The 18,224-nt window shown below is 36.1% G+C and overlaps 1 protein-coding gene across 1 annotated transcript in view; it reads right to left on the minus strand.

The window, feature by feature from the left end:
* STAG1 (stromal antigen 1) overlaps positions 1–18,224 on the minus strand; it is a 444,727-nt gene that overhangs the window by 75,268 nt on the left and 351,235 nt on the right. Inside the window, exons 14-15 of the mRNA XM_032629925.1 lie at positions 15,790–15,904; positions 1,094–1,211 (exon numbers count right to left, since the gene is read on the minus strand). Coding sequence (XP_032485816.1) covers positions 1,094–1,211; positions 15,790–15,904 — 233 coding nt within the window. The remainder of the gene's footprint in view (positions 1–1,093; positions 1,212–15,789; positions 15,905–18,224) is intronic.

The raw sequence follows: 18,224 nt of genomic DNA on the forward strand, positions 1-18,224 counted from the left end.
TGGTCAAAGCCAGAGCAGATAATACCAATTAGCATCACTCTTGGAAAGAACACTGGGGGATGGTCACTAAACTGTTTAGGTAATCTACTGCAGGTGATGGCTCATTCTGCTCTTATATCCCAGAGGGTTGAACTACATAGAAAAGCAGGGGAAACAGAATAGGGAATCAATAGTATACTATTTTATTTAATCCTCACAACAACTATATAAGGTAAATAAGAAAAAGAATCCCTATATTATAAAGAAAAGGAAGCTAAGGAGCAGAAAAAATGAGGACATAAGTCACAAAGGACAGAGTTAGAAATCTGAATCTGTTTCTTTTGATTCTAAAGTCCATGTTTAGTTCATTACAAGCCTCACTTACATCACGGTGTCATCTACATTTTAGGACTCTGTATGGATTAAATAGTAGTTCTTTAAACTACTGTTGTGGGCTAGATTGAAAAACAAGCTATACAGAGGAAAAAGCATTGCTAGTTTTAAGGAGCTAATATTCATATAATCTTTTAGAATATAAATGCTTTATTAAGTATACATATCCATTTTGCTGTTCATGTTATTACACAAAGTGTAATGTAAGATGCATACTTCAGAAATTATCAATATAGTAATTATTTCTCCCTATTTCTTGAATAGCTAGGTAAGTGACTTTATTTTTGATTTCTTTATTTTAATTTTTAAAAAGCTATAACAAAAGAGGGGATGATTGTGGTCTAATTAAATCATTGTATGTGAAAGGTTAAGTACACATACATAGCAAAAAGATTCTGCATGTGCCTTTTTTTTTTTACCTTAAGTGTGTCAGTACTTTGTGTCTCAAATCAGCATAAAAAAAACTTTTTTGAATGCTACATAACATTTACAGGATTTTAAAAACTTGTGTGGCATGAATGGTAGTAGTCCTAATACAGAAAGATGTTATACACTATTGAGACATCCTTGCTTGTTATAGGAAACAAACTATTCTCTTTGCAAAAAAAGACACACAGTACGCTTGCATATACTCATTTGTAAGAAGTGATCTATACAGGGTGGTATGATAATTAATGCAAACCCAAAACAATATGTAAATCAACTTATCGAAATACTATACCTTCCTCTCCTTGAACAGGTTCTTCTAATAACAATTCTGTCATACATTCCCAGTCTTTCAATAGTTCTTGAGAGCTCTCCCACAAACTGTCCACCAAGTAGGCAGCATGCTCGTGTAACTAAAAATAACAAATCAAATGTGATTGAAGAACATTTAATGAAGAAACTAGTAATAATATATTGAGTTGTTAAGCCATTTTCTTCATAATTAAAACTGCTTGGTCACAATGTTTCCAAGAGCCACTAAGAGAACTATGTATATATATATACATACATACATACATACAAACACATTTGCATTCCACTGTTGATAATGGGGATGCAATATATAGACTTAATCATTTAAAAATAGTAGTAAGGTTAAGAATCTCCTAGTTCAATGAAATCATATATTGATGAAGAAACTGAGAGTACAACTAGTTAACAATTTTCCTGAAGTTATAAGCTGGATTTAGGGTACTTTTCTTTACTCTTTATTTGTCTTTCTCTACAACGATTTTTTTTTTTTTTAAGAAAATGAACTTTCTCTCAGAATTCCATTTGACACTTTGGTACCAGGCTTACTTACTTTTTATCTCTGTTATTTGGTTAAGGTCAAAATGGATGTTACTCCATCTCTCTGATTTTCCACTCTCATTTCCACTTAACTCAATGAATTCCCCATCTCACCTCACCTCCACTTTTTGCTGCTCATTACTCTTTTCTTTGGAACCCATGTTCCCACAGTAAACAACACTCTCAAGTTCCTCAACAAACATTTCAGATGGAACGTTTTACCATCTGTCAGTCATTGAACTGTGAAGAATATTAATTACTTTAGTAAAGTTCTTTAGAAAAGGTAAGTAGAAGTGTTGGCCATGTTCTGGTTTCTGCTACTTACAATTAACTTCTCTACCCTTGCATAAAAGTTCTACCACCTCTGAGTCTCATGACAACCAGCTAAACCACTTTCAAACTTTACATTGCAACCTGTTCACTGGCTGTTAAAATAATTTAATGTATTGAGACCAAAGTTTCAAAGAAATGAAACGGAGAGGATATGTATAGAAGGTATAATCCACCAAAAATATAATTGTGAACTTTTTTATACCTATTCTAAAAATGTGTATAGCACACAGAATGTTAAGTACTATTTCATATTTCAGTTATATGTTCTTGTATTTGTGAGAGAAAATGGTTTTTGCATCATGAGGAGTGGCCTGAAAATGTGTGAAAGTCACCTTGGTAGACCTACTGATTATCTACTGATATCTTAGCACATTTGGCATGTGAGTTGCTTTTCTTCCTCATTCCTAATTCTACCATTATTCTTAACTTCTATGAAAATTTTGATGATCTATTTAAAGCTCTGCCTCATTTGACCTCTTGAATTCTATACTTCATTTCCACTGCATTTCAAATCTCACATTCTGGCTTCTGAAATGCCTCAGGAAAACTACGTACACACGCATACACACACAACACCCCACAGTTTCCCAATGTTTTTTGTCAAAGCCAGAGTAGATAATATTGATTAGCATCTCTGCTTAAGGAAGAAGATGGACAAACGTTTGCAGCCAGGTCTATTCAAACTTTCTAAACCACACATCCTAGGAAAATATCCCTAAACCATAAGTAACATCATTCCAACAGTGACAGGCACAAGTAGTGCACAACCTGGTGTCAAAAATGAAAATTAACAGCAGAAAACAGAAAAACCAATAGTTTCAAAAAATAGGCTATTAAGCCTATGCTGAAATGGAGTTATTATTTAGTGGGTACAGAGTTTCAACGTAGGAAAATTTTGAAAAAGTTCTGGAGATCAATGGCAGTGACAGCTGCACATCCATGTGAATGTACTTAATGCCAATGAAGAGTACACTTAATAATAGTTAAAATGGTAAATTCTGTTATTTCACCAAAATTTTAAAAAAAACACTATACTGAATAAACTTGCTTTTATGCCTGATATACTTAAATATGTTTGTAGAACAGGTATAAAAAAGTTCACAATTATATTTTTGGTGGATTATACCTTCTATACATATCCTCTCTGTCCCTCTTAATGCTTTTGGTCCTCAATTCTGGTTTATCTTATATGATATTGTCCTTTCAGCTTTCTGTAAGCCTTTGTTAACTACATCCAGCATTTATCCAGTTTGTTTACTTCCTGTGTTAAATTTTTGATTAAGGTGTGTTTGTAAACATTTTAATTTCTTTATTTCAACCCTAAATGACAATCTGCTTTTTTAATAAAGCATGTTAGTCTCTTTATATTTATTGAGATTACAGATGTTGGCATCTGCTTCCCTGTGCTCTCCTGATGACATTTTCTTTTTTTTTTTAAGCTGTGCTTCCTGCAGAGTTTTATTTTCTAACTTATATTTTCTCCATCGCCAAGATCACCAAAAATAATTTTCAGACATCTGCCTTAAGCTTCACAGCCATATTATTTAGGCTTAGTTCTAATTTTTTTCAGATTTATTTGCTTACCAATATTTCTTATATTCCTTATTTTCCGTTTATTGCATGCAGTTTTCATTTTGCTAGAAAACACCCTCAAGTAATACCCTGCATATAGGGTACATAGGTAGTAAACATTTTAATTGCCTATCCTTTGATTAGTTCCTCTCCTCCATTCTCTCTGTTTTCTTTACAGAGTTTCTACTAGATAATATAATAAAGTTTCTTAATCTGTACTCCCTGTCTCTTAATTTCTCTCTCATAATTTTTTTTTTTTTTTTTTTTTGCGGTACGCGGGCCTCTCACTGCTGGGGCCCCTCCCGTCGCAGAGCACAGGCTCTGGACGCGCAGGCTCAGCGGCCATGGCCCACGGGCCCAGCCACTCCGCGGCATGCAGGATCCTCCCGGACCGGGGCACGAACCTCTGTCCCCTGCATCGGCAGGGGGACTCCCAACCACTGCACCACCAGGGAAGCACTCTCTCTCATACTTTTCATTTCTTTCCTCTTTTGCACTACTTCCTGCAAAAATCCCAATCTTTGGTTATGTCTATTCATGTCATTTAATAATCCACCTCTCACCTACATTTTGGAATTCATGTTTTTAATTTCTAAGAAGCCTCTTCCTCTTTCATAATTGCTTCTTCTTATATTTGGGAGCATTAATCAAAAATTTTCATCAGGGGCTTCCCTGGTGGCGCAGTAGTTAAGAATCCGCCTGCCAATGCAGGGGACACGGGTTCAAGCCCTAGTCTAGGAAGATCCCACATGCCGCAGAGCAACTAAGCCCACGCACCACAACTACTGAGCCTGCGCTCTAGAGCAGCGAGCCACAACTACTTAGCCTGTGTGACACAACTACTCAAGCCTGTGCGCCTAGAGCCTGTGCTCCACAGGGAGAAGCCCATGCACCGCAATGAAGAGTAGGCCCTGCTCGCTGCAACTAGAGAAAGCCTGCACGCAGCAACGAACACCCAACTCAGCCAAAAATAGTAAATAAATAAAAAACAGATACCTAAAATACCTAAAATTAAAAAAAAAAATCATCAGTATGTTGGGCCTTGCGCTTCTTTTTCATGATACTGATTTTTTTCAAGTTTCAGTGTTTCTTGGTTGCCAGTACATATATATTAATGAGTCCAGACTCAAGAATACTGGTAGCTAGAATCCTTTTCTTGAATCTGGTTGCAATGTCCTGGCTTCCTTCGCTGTGTAGGAAAGTGGAAAAAGAGGATCTATAATCAGGTAGGCTTTTCCTCTAATTGTAGGTATGCACTTTGCATTTTGAATGCAGAAGTTCCCTCTCCCTACTGATGGCCATACATATCTGGGGTAGTTATTCACTACTTTGCTTCTCAGACCAGTGTCCACATCCCAAATGCCTGGACCAGCATTTCTGAAGAGAGGAATAAGCTCCTCTAAAGGGCAGACACTTAATTACTACTGACAGCTTACTCCTTTCACCAGCCTTTGCTGCTCTGATCTTTAATGTATTTCAGATTTCTACCAGAAAATCTCAAAAAAATTTTCCCTCTTTTCGTCTCCTGTCAGGGTATGGGTTACTTAACTGGAATTCAGTCATTTACTTTACAGTTTCCACAAATTCTTCACTGTCCTGGTCAACTGGTGATATCTCATTCATTTTGACTTTTTTTCATGAGGTTTTCAGTTGTATGAGTTGCTGGCACAATTCAAGGCTTTAAATTGCATAATTTCACTAGCATTGGCATTTTTAAGAATGACATTTCTATGCCTTAAATCAAGGCATATTAAAATTTAATTCAAGAATGTTTTCATTGTTCTAGAAATTTTTTTGTGTATATTCTCAATATAGATGCTAACTTCTTTGAGCATTAACTCTTTCTGACTGTAAGGCGGTGGCTTAATAGAATGCTTTCTGTTAACAATAATAACCACTTGTTTCAAACTCAATGTGCATACCAGCAGGACATGATAATGTGTTGGCCCATTTTCTGATTAAGAGTTTCAAATTCACCAGTATGAGCGACAACAATCAGTATAACATGGTCTGTCAGGAACTGGCTTGATATAATATTTATGATACAGTCTTCCTGTCTTGGGGCATGTGTGATGGCCACATAACTTGCTACTCTCAAATCTCTACAAGAAAAGATCGATGTCTGAGGAAAAAAAATTTTAACGTGGCCAATAGGGTAAAAGGTTACAATCGCCTTTCAGACATTTCATACCAAGGACCTTCTATTGGTAGCAAAAGGTGAAGCTATAAGAAGGAAGGCCTTGAAGCATTCTCGATGGCTATAAAAAAAAAACTGGGATTCAAAAGGATCTGGAGGGCTTCCTTGGTGGCACAGTGGCTAAGAATCCACCTGCCAAACTCTGGTGGGGCTAATGGTGGACCTTGGGAGGGCTCACGCCAAAGAGTACTTCCCAGAATTTCTGCTGCCAGTTCTTTGTCCACATGGTGAGCCACAGCTACCCCCTGCCTCTGCAGGAGATGCTCCAACACTAGCCACCCAGTTTCCAGATATATGCAGGTCAATGGACTGACTCAGCCTGACCTCCTGGCACATCCCCCGGGGGTCTGTGCCATTGGTCAGCACTTCGCTCTGAAGGAGGTGGGCTCACCATCAGGCTAGGTGTGTGTAGTGGAAATCAGGACAACCATCCTGCCACAGGTACATGTGGCTGACAGGGCCTTGGTGCTCCGGCTGGGTGTCAGGCCTGAGTCTCTGAGGTGGGAGAGCCAAGTTCAGGACACTGGACCACCAGAGACCTCCCGGCCCCATGTAGTATCAATCGGCAAGAGCTCTCTAAGAGATTTCCGTCTCAACATGAAGACCCAACTCCACTCAAGGACCAGCAAGCTCCAGTGCTGGACACCCCATGCCAAACAACTAGCAAGAAAGGAACACAACACCATCCATTAGCAGAGAAGCTGCCTAAAGTCATAATAAGTTCAGATACCCAAAAACACACCAAGGGACGTGGTCTTGCCCACCAGAAAGACAAGATCCAGCCTCATCCACTAGAATACAGGCACTACTCCCCTCCACCAGGAAACCTACACAACCCACTGAACCAGCCTTACCCACTGGGGGAAGACACCAAAAACAACAGGAATTATGAACATGCAGCCTGTGAAAAGGAGACCCCAAACACAGTAAGTTAAGTAAAATGAGAAGAAAGAAATACGCAGCAGATGAAGGAGCAAAGTAAAAACCAACCAGTCCAAAAAAATGAAGAGGAAATAGGCAGCCTTCCTGGAAAAGAATTCAGAGTAATGATAGTAAAGATTATCCAAAATCTTGGAAATAGAAACGTTTAACAAGGACCGAGAAGAACTAAAGAGCAAACAAACAATGATGAACAACAAAATAAATGAAATTAAAAATTCTCTACAAGGAATCAACAGCAGAATAACTGAGGCAGAAAAACGGATAAGTGACCTGGAAGATAAAATAGTGGAAATAACTACTGCAGAGCCGAATAAAGAAAAAAGAATGAAAAGAATTGAGGACAGTCTCAGAAACCTTTGGGACAACATTAAACGCACCAATATTCGAATTATACAGGTCCCAGAAGAAGAAGAGAAAAACAAAGGGACTGAGAAAATATTTGAAGAGATTATACTGGAAAACTTCCTTAAGATGGGAAAGGAAATAGCTAATCAAGTCCAGGAAGCACAGAGTCCCATACAGGATAAATCCAAGGAGGAACACGCCAAGACACATATATATCAAACTGTCAAAAATTAAATACAAAGAAAAAATATTAAAAGCAGCAAGGGAAAAGCAACACATAACATACAAGGGAATCCCCATAAGGTTAACAGCTGATCTTTCAGCAGAAACTCTGCAAGCCAGAAGGGAGTGGGAGGACATATTTAAAATGATGAAAGGGAAAAACCTACAACTGAGATTATTCTACCCAGCAAGGATCTCATTCACATTCGACTGAGAAATTAACACCTTTACTGACAAGCAAATGCTATGAGAATTCAGAACCACAAAACCAGCTTTACAACAAATGCTAAAGGAACTTCTCTAGGCAGGAAACACAAGAGAGGGAAAAGACCTACAATAACAACCCAAAATAATTTAAAAAATGGTAATAGGAACACACATATCAATAATGACCTTAAATGTAAATGGATTAAACGCTCCCATCAAAAGACACAGACTGGGGCTTCCCTGGTGGCGCAGTGGTGGAGAGTCCGCCTGCCGAGGCAGGGGACATGGGTTTGTGCCCTGGTCCGGGAGGATCCCACATGCCGCAGAGCGACTGGGCCCGAGAGCCATGGCCGCTGAGTCTGTGCATTCGGAGCCTGTGCTCCACAACGGGAGGGGCCACAACACTGAGAAGCTGGTGTACCGCAAAAAAAAAAAAAAAAAAAAAAGGACACAGACTGGCTGAATGGATATAAAAACAAGACCGGTATATATGCTGTCTACAAGAGACCCACTTCAGACCTAGGGACACATACAAACTTAAAGTGAGGGCATGGAAAAAGATATTCCATGCAAATGGAAATCAAAAGAAAGCTAGAGTAGCAATTCTCATATGAGACAAAATAAGTCTTTAAAATAAAGACTATTACAAGAGACAAAGGACAGTACATAATGATCAAGGGATCAATCCAAGAAAAAGATATAACAATTATAAATATTTATGCACCCAACATAGGAGTACCTCAATACATAAGACAAATGCTAACAGCCATAAAAGGGGAAATCGACAGTAACACAATAATAATAGGGGAGTTTAACACCCCACTTTCACCAATGGACAGATCACCCAAAATGAAAATAAATAAGGAAATACAAGCTATAAATAACACATTAAACAAGATGGATTTGTTATTTACAGGACATTCCATCCAAAAACAACCTAATACACTTTCTTCTCAAGTGCTCATGGAACATTCTCCAGGATATACCATATTTGGGGTCACAAATCAAGCCTTGGTAAATTTAAGAAAACTGAAATCGTATCAAGTATCTTTGCCAACCGCTTTGCTATGAGACCAGATATCAATTACAGGAAAAAAACAGTAAAAAGTACAAACACAAGAAGGCTAAACAATATGCTACTAAATAACCAAGAGATCACTGAAGAAACCAAAGAGGAAATCAAAATATACCTATAAACAAATGCAGCAAAAGCAGTTCTAAGAGGGAGGTTTATAGCAATACAATCTCACCTCAGGAAACAAGAAGAATCTCAAGTAAACAACCTAACTTTAAACCTAAAACAATTAGAGAAAGAAGAACAAAAAAACCCCCAAAGTTTGCAGAAGCAAAGAAATAAAGATCACATCAGAAATAAATGAAAAAGAAATGAAGGAAACAATAGCAAAGATAAATAAAACTAAAAGCTGGTTCTTTGAGAAGATAAACAAAATTGATAAACCATTAGCCACTCATCAAGAAAAAATTGGAGAAGACCTAAATCCACAGAATTAGAAATGTAAAAGGAGAAGTAACAAACGACACTGCAGAAGTACACAGGTTCATAAGAGATTACTACAAGCAACTATATGCCAATACAATGGACAACCTGGAAGAAATGGACAAATTCTTACAAAAGTACAACCTTCTGAGACTGAACCAGGAAGAAATAGAAAATATAAACAGACCAATCACAAGCACTGAAATTGAAACTCTTGATTAAAAATATTCCAACAAACAAAAGCCCAGGACCAGATGGCTTCACAGGCGAATTCTATCAAACATTTAGAGAAGAGCTAACACTTATCCTTCTCAAACTCTTCCAAAATACAGCAGAGGGAGGAACACTCCCAAACTTATTCTATGAAGCCACCGTCACCCTGATACCAAAACCAGACAAAGATGGCACAAAAAAACTACAGACCAATATCACTGATGAACATAGATGCAAAAATCCTCAACAAAATACTAGTAAACATACTCCAACAGCATATTAAAAGGATCATACACTATGATCAAGTGGGGTTTATTCCAGGAATGCAAGGATTCTTCAATATAGGAAAATCAATCAATGTGATACACCGTATTAACAAAGTGAAACATAAAAACCATATGATAATCTCAATAGATGCAGAAAAAGCTTTCGATAAAATTCAACAGCCATTTATGATAAAAACTCTCTAGAAAGTAGGCAGAGAGGGAACTTATCTCCACATAATAAAGGCCATATATGACAAACCCACAGCCAACATCGTTCTCAATGGTGAAAAACTGAAACCATTTCCACTAAGATCGGGAACAAGACAAGGCTGCACACTCTAACCACTATTATTCAACATAGTTTTGGAAGTTTTAACCACAGCAATCAGAGAAGAAAAAGATATAAAGGGAACCCAAATCAGAAAAGAAAAGTAAAACTGTTCACTGTTTGCAGATAACATGATACTACACAGAGAATCCTAAAGATGCTACCAGAAAACTACTAGAGCTAATCAATGAATTTGGTAAAGTAGCGGGATACAAAATTAATGCACAGAAGTCTCTTGCATTCCTATACAAAAATGATGACAAATCTGAAAGAGAAATTAAGGAACTGCTCAAAAAGAATAAAATACTTAGGAATAAACCTAGCTAAGGAGACAAAAGACCTGTACACAGAAAACTGTAAGACACTGATGGAAGAAATTAAAGATGATACAAATAGATGGAGAGATACACCATGGTCTTGGGCTGGAAGAATCAACATGGTGCAAATGACTATACTACTGAAAGCAATCTACAGATTCAATGCAATTCCTATTAAACTATCAATGGCATTTTTGAACAGAACTGGATAAAAAATTTCACAATTTATATGGAAACACAAAAGACCCCAAATAGCCAAAGCAATCTTCAGAAAGAAAAATGGAGCTAGAGGAATCAGCCTCCCTGACTTCAGACTATACTACAAAGCTACAGTAATCAAGGCAGAATGGTATTGGCACAAAAACAGAAAGATAGATCAATGGAACAGGATAGAAAGCCCAGAAATAAACTCATGCACATATGGTCATCTTCTCTTTGATAAAGGAGGCAACAATATACAATGGAGAAAAGACAGCGTCTTCAATAAGTGGTGCTGGGAAACTGGACAGCTACATGTAAAAGAATGAAATTAGAACACTCCCTAACACCATACACAAAAATAAACTCAAAATGGATTAAAGATCTAAATGTAAGGCCAGACACTATAAAACTCTTAGAGGAAAACATAGGCAGAACACTCTATGACATAAATCACAGCAAGATCCTTTTTGACCCACCTCCTAGAAAAATGGAAATAAAAACAAAAATAAACAAATGGGACCTAATGAAACTTCAAAGCTTTTGCACAACAAAGGAAACCATAAACAAGACCAAAAGACAACCCTCAGAATGGGAGAAAATATTTGCAAATGAAGCAACTGACAAAGGATTAATCTCCAAAATTTACAAGCAGCTCATGCAGCTCAATATTAAAAAACACACAACCCAATCCAAAAATGGACAGAAGACCTAAACAGACATTTCTCTAAAGAAGATATACAGACTGCCAACAAACACATGAAAGAATGCTCAACATCATTAATCATTAGAGAAATGAAAATCAAAGCTACAATGAGATATCATCTCACACCAGTCAGAATGGCCATCATCAAAAAATCTAGAAACAATAAATGCTGGAGAGGGTGTGGAGAAAAGGGAACACTCTTGCACTGCTGGTGGGAATGTGAATTGGTACAGCCACTATGGAGAACAGTATGGAGGTTCCTTAAAAAACTACAAATAGAACTACCATATGACCCAGCAATCCCACTACTGGACATATACCCTGAGAAAACCATAACTTGAAAAGAGTTATGTACCACATTGTTCACTGCAGCACTATTTACCATAGCCAGGACATGGAAGCAACCTAAGTGTCCATTGACAGATGAATGGATAAAGAAGATGTTGCCCATATATACAATCAAATATTACTCAGCCATGAAAAGGAAATGAAATTGCATTATTTGTAGCGAGGTGGATGGACTTAGAGTCTGTCATACAGAGTGAAATAAGTCAGAAAGAGAAAAACAAATACCATATGCTAACACACACACACACACACACACACACACACACACATATATATATATGGAATTTAAAAAAAAAAGGGTCTGAAGAACCTAGGGGCAGGACAGGAATAAAGACGCAGACGCAGAGAATGGACTTGAGGACACGGGGTGGGGAAACGGTAAGCTGGAACGAAGTGAGAGAGTGGCATGGACATATATACAATACCAAATGTAAAACAGATAGTTAGTGGGAAGCAGCTGCATAGCACAGGGAGATCAGCTTCATGCTTTGTGACCACCTAGAGGTGTGCGATAGGGAAGGTGGGAGGGAGATGCAAGAGGGAGGGGATATGGGGATATATGTATATTTATAGCTGATTCACTTTGTTATACAGCAGAAACGAACACAACATTGTAAAGCAATTATACCCCAATAAAGATGTTAAAAAAAAAAAAAAGGATCCGCCCTCCCATGCAGGCGACACAGGTTCGAGACCTGGTTTGGGAAGCTCCCACATGCCACGGCGCAACTAAGCCCGTGCGCCACAACTACTGAAGACCTTGTGCCTGGAGCCCGTGCTCCGCGACAAGAGAAGCCCCTGCTCAATGCAACTAGAGAAAGCCTGCGGCAGCAACGAAGACACAATGCAGCCATAAAGAAACAAATAAATAAAATAAATTAATTTTTTTTAAAAAAAGGATCTGGAACCCTAACAACAACACAAAAGTTTACTTTCTAAACGCAGTTTTTTGTAACATAATTTCATAAAAGCAGCATGAAAATCAGGCATTTGCAAGCATTCTTTGTACTCCTTGGGAATTAGATGAATAAAAAAGGTAGCTCATTAATGGAGAAAGAGTCATTGTACAGCAAACAGATAATCAGAATTATATTAAAATTTATGTATAAATTATATAACATAAATTAAAATTATATTTATTGTCTAGGTGAACTTTACATTGCTATATCTAAGTATAATTTATTTTATAGGGTGTCCTCTAATCCCGTATATAACAAACTAATCTCATTTTCCTGGTGACTTTATTTACAATTTTCTGGGTGTGTTACCATTTATCTTTAATTGGCTTCAAGGTTGCTCATAAATATTTTACCTCATGTTTTTTCTGCCCTGCTCACTTCTCTGTCGAATAGTTAAATACACTAAAGGAGTTCACTGTATAATGGAATCTTATATTTATTCCTTTTATGGAAAATCAGTTACAGTGCAAATAACCATTCCAAATTATTAAGCCTAAAATTTCTAAATACTGTTATATTGGCTTTTATTCTCTGCAGAAGCAGAGCCAGTTATTGGTGAAGCTTGAAGAACATATTAAAAAAGAACCCCCAAAAGTTAATACTCTGGGGAAATTTCCTGGTTATATCAATAATATGTCTGTTAACTTTCTGTCTTAAATTACTGTCATAATGCACCTCATCATTCCATATGCCTAGAAGGACAGTTACCGTACTTCTAGATTGTCCAGAAATGTTCTGGGTTATGATTAGTGCTTTGGAATAATTATTAATAGCATCCTTGTCACTCTGAAAAGCAGCACAGTTTGTACAGGAAGTATTATGGTCACACTACATATAGGGAAATATGGACTCATCACATGCAAGTACCATTTATCCTACTATATGGCATGTATCTCAAATACACAAGGTATTTTTTCACTTGAAACCAATGACTACTAAAAAGGAAAGAAAAACTAGTTTAGGCAGATCTCTTAATCTCCATCATTTCACCTATAATTCCCATATAAAAGAGGACTACTACTCCATGGACTACAAACCTCTCTCAATTCAACATTTTAGAATTCTATTACTAAAATGTTACTATTTAACATCCTAGTAAAACAAAGGAATAGGAATGATTTTCAATTCAGTTAATTCTAGTTAACTGATCAGTAATCATCTATAAGCTGGACTTATTCTACTTTATGATTTCTAAGGTCTCTTTCAATTCAACTTTTTACGAGTCTAAAATATTACTGAAACACACATTACAGTAAAACAAGAGGAATTCAGAATAAGACAATCAGAATCCCACCGTATTGTAAGAATATGGCTTTAATAAGCATTCAGCTCCAGGTGTACACAAGAAACCCTTAAGTATGATTTGCAGTTGTTTTTGCAGCTGACAAGAATGCCACAGAGGAGAACTGGGAAATATATTTTAATGTTCTTATAACACTTTAGTAAACAGCAGCAAACACACGGAACAGCAGTACCATTTGAAATATAGAGCAGTAATACACATCACAAATTATTGCTTTATATAGAAGATGAAACTGTGTAAAACTAACTACTTATGGATTTTAATATATCAAAAAGTAAAGTCCTTGGGCTTTCAGAGATCTAAAACATTTTCTTTCAATTAATAATCAAGTTAAAGTAGCCTGATCATCATATTCCCTAAACTTTTCAGCAGTTTAAATAGTATATATGTGTCTCATCCCTATCAAATTTTGAAATTACTGTTGCTGTTAAAGTCAAATTTTTAAATATGACTTGATTGTTGCAAAATACTTTTAATCCCATTTCTTTAAAGCCTAAAGGGCTAAAGATTTAATTTGAATCATCTACCACAAGTGGGATATTTATTAAGTACTTAGTGTTTTACCTTAAACATTCACAAACATCTGTATTTTACTCCATAATATATCCATACTTGCTTTGTTAAGAAAATAATGCTTTAAACCCTTACTATGGAAAGTGTGGTCCCTGGACTTCTGGTCCAGAAGCATAAACATCACCTAGGAGCTTGTTAGAAAGGTAGCATCTCAGACCCCAACCCAGAGCTACTGAATCAGAACTGGCATTTTAACAAGATCCCACGTAATCTGTATACACATTTAAAACACTGTTCTTAAATTCTTAAACACGTCCTTTACTCAAACGCAACTCTCCAACTGGTTTTGTTTCTGACTTTATTCTTTCTCTATCTGTTCCCAACTCACTTAAAAGATACCGGGAATTCCTTCACCACTTTACCACTTTTCTGGCTTTGCTTTGCCCGAACGCCACTCTTTCCACTGAGTAAGTTCTTACATCTCTCTCTGATTTTAATTTTCTTATAGACTGCCTGTTTGTCTCTCTATTCCTCATTCCTACAGGGTTTCTCCAGCACTTTCAAACTTGAGCATACAGTCTCAAGTTTTTCTTCTTCCTGGACATTCCAATACAAACCAAAAATACTCTTTCCCCAAGTAAAGTTCAGGGTCCTAGATTTCCAGATTTTCGCCACCTTTTTTGCAACTCTGTTCCCACTCACTTATAAGCCAACAAGTTTGTTCATTCAGGGGGTCTTTAGGTTTAGTTTGCCATTCCCCCAATGTCATACCAGCAGTAGGAAATACAGTTCTAATATCAAAGAACATTTAAGTGGGCAAAACAAAGTTCACTTGCGCAAACAGATTTAGATAGATAATATGTTATGGATGTTAACTGTTTAATTGATAAACTGACATGGAAATGTCACATGGAATTACTACTATGGATTTGTACAACTACTAATTTACATCTAAATTCATATTTTTCTTTCTCCTTAAATAACATAATTTTCAAACAAGATAAAACTAATGGTTTTAATAGCCTGACAATGTTCATGAACTGTTTAAATAATATAATGTGTTTTTTTTTGGCCATGCCACACAGCTTGCAGGATCTTAGTTCCCTGACCAGGGATTGAACCTGGGCCTTCGGCAGTGAAACCACGGAGTCCTAACCGCAGAACTGCCAGGGAATTCCCTAAATAATATAATTTAAAAGCCATGGGCAAAAATTCAAGAAAAAAAAAAGCAACAATAAAAAGTATGTAGTATTACAATGCAATACTATAAAACTTAAAAAATTGCTAGCCTATATTCAGTGTTAATCCACACCTGCATACATATTCCCACAAAAGGTAGAGTACTGATTCCATAATCATAAAATCAAATCCATGGAGCAGGGAATTCCCTGGTGGTCCCAGTGGTTAGGATGCAGGCTTTCACTGCCGTGGACCCTGGATCAATCCCCGGTTGGGGAACTAAGGTCCCACAAGTCACATGGCACAGCCAAAAAAAAAACCAGAAAAAAAACAAAACAAAACAAAGAAAATATCCATGGAGTCAGATTTGTAAGAAACAGGCTTGTCTTCATTTGATTAAAAAATATCGTTAATTACAATGAATTAAACAATTTTATTTAAAATGTAATCTAATGTTAAAACAAAAACAAAATAAAGAATTATGTTAAAAATTTACCTCACTTTCAAGAAAGAAAAGAACCAGCATCCTAATAAGGTTCCCATTTGGACTGTTCCTCCCCCTCCTCTTTGCTAATGCTTCTTCTGCTTGTGGGTCGTGTCTGCTAAATAGCCTGGAAATAAGTAACAAAACAAGAACTTTACAAATTTACATGGATATGAATTTTAGTCTTTTCCTTCAATGTATAAATTATTTCAGTGTTAAAAGAAGAAAACAGTATTAGAGATCAGGTTACTGATTTGTTTCAACACAAGTATGTAACTGATGTTTTTATAGGTCAAAAAAGTGGTTAGATCTAAACAATTTCATACAGTTCAACTATACATAAAGTGTAAAAGAAAGTTTTTTTTACTGATGGCTAATCAATGTTCAAATCTTTATGAAAAACAAACTTTTTATTCTCTATGATAGATACTAAAGTATGTAATTTTAAATAGAGTTCTATTTTCTTAAATATCCATTTTACAGTCATGTAATTATAGAATTTAACCAAAGGTTCCAGCAATAATGGTAAAAATTCAGACTTTTAATCATGATTTACTTCTTCCACTATCTTCTGTTTACTAACCTATTACCTAGAAACAGTATTCAACAACCCAACAGTATTGAGTAAAATGAAAGAAACATTAAATTTATAAAAACGCTACTTAGTGGCAAAACTTCTAGAATACGGCAAAGAAATGACCTGAAAATTTTAATTTCCTAAGAAGACTTATTCTAACAAAACTTAAGGACTACTCAAGGTGCCTTACTCCCAGGTATTGCTCCAGGTAAAAGGGATATAATACTGAACAAAGAAAAAATCCCTATTCTCATTGAGCTCTCACTCTAGTGGTTGGAGATAAACAGTAGATCAGTATATACCACCTCAGGTGTTACAAGGAAATACAACGGTCTAGGAATAGGAATATAGAGTGCTAGTTTAGACATGGAAGTCATAGTAGGCCTCTCAGATGAGAGGCTAAATAATTGAATTAAATAAGAAAAACTTCATGTGACATAAAATATAAACCAATTTCAAGCAGAAAATGAGTATTGAGAAACAGTATTTTTGGAGGGAAGGGGAAAGTATATGGTGGGGGTATAGAAGACTAGAGTATTATCTTGAAGCTATATCTGCACAGATATCAGACTGGTTTAAAAGAAAGCTTATTTGGGTGGCTTTCAGAGGTGGGGGGCAAATGGAAAATATGAGGGTCCTTTACACTAAAATGTACAAATTTAAATAACTGCATTCACTGTATATAAGGCACTGAGTAATTAGCTTAATTTTTCTAATATTAAAATGTAGAATTTTCAATGACATTAAAACATTCATTTCAGATACATTTTACCATTTTTTGGATGCTTGGTATAGCTTAATACACTAGACTAAAAAACAGACTAAGTCTATGTGCATGCACACATTTTTTTTTTTTTTAAACTTTATCGTGGAATTCTGGGGCTAGTCTACAGTTTACTTGTTAAGATTTTAACAGATCACAATATTAAATGGTGGGAAAATGCTGAAAGAGTTCATTAAGAATCAAAGTTCTCAAACTGAATATTTTCAGGGCAGGGGCATAAAACAAGCTTATGAAGTGAAGCTTTCATTTGCATAGGAATTGACTTCCTTTTCACAAAGAAATAAAAAATAATGGCAGCTTACATTTGTCAATTTTTACGTAAAATATTATAATTTAAAATTCTTTAGCAAGTGTTTCAAACTTACAAAAACACAATACAAATAAAATTAAATATATCCAAAGGCTCTTTCTGATTACAGTGCTGCCAGTTTATGGCCTCTATTCTGTAGCTGACCAGCCTTTTTAGCCTATCTTTTCTTTGAAACTATAGAAGTAATAATTCTTTCTAAAAAAACACAAAGCTTTTTGAAAAGTTAAGTAGAGAATAGAGTAGAATTTATTACTAGAATACAATAAAAAAGGAAGGGAAAAAAAATAAAAAAAAAATAAAAAAAAAATAAAAAAAAAAAAAAGGAAGGGAAGACTACAGTATACCCTTGATATTTGTGATAGACAACACCTCAAGATAAATATGGAAATAGCATTATTCTTTATTAGCCAATGATGTCAGAGTCACTGGCAAAGTCAATATCGTATTTTAAAAGTCATGCCTAAAAATTCTGACTTTCTTCCTCACTTTCATTACCAGCATGCCCTACTAGCCAGCTTCCTTCTTAAAGATTTTTCACATAGAAACAACTTTTTCTCACTTTGAGAGGTACCATTAAGTAAAGAGCAGTTTGTGGCTGCAGCACTGAACTGCTGATGCTGGATGGAGGGCCAGGCCTGCTCATTATCAAAGTTAATCATCCATGTACAACAGTTGCCCAGTGCATGATTTACATCTGTGCTTAGCATAATTACAAATCACAACATGTAATGGACTTCTGGGTTCACCTGTCAAAGTCACTAAGTTAAATCTATGAA

This window comes from Phocoena sinus, chromosome 4, assembly GCF_008692025.1.
Source record: "Phocoena sinus isolate mPhoSin1 chromosome 4, mPhoSin1.pri, whole genome shotgun sequence".
Taxonomy (NCBI): domain Eukaryota; kingdom Metazoa; phylum Chordata; class Mammalia; order Artiodactyla; family Phocoenidae; genus Phocoena; species Phocoena sinus.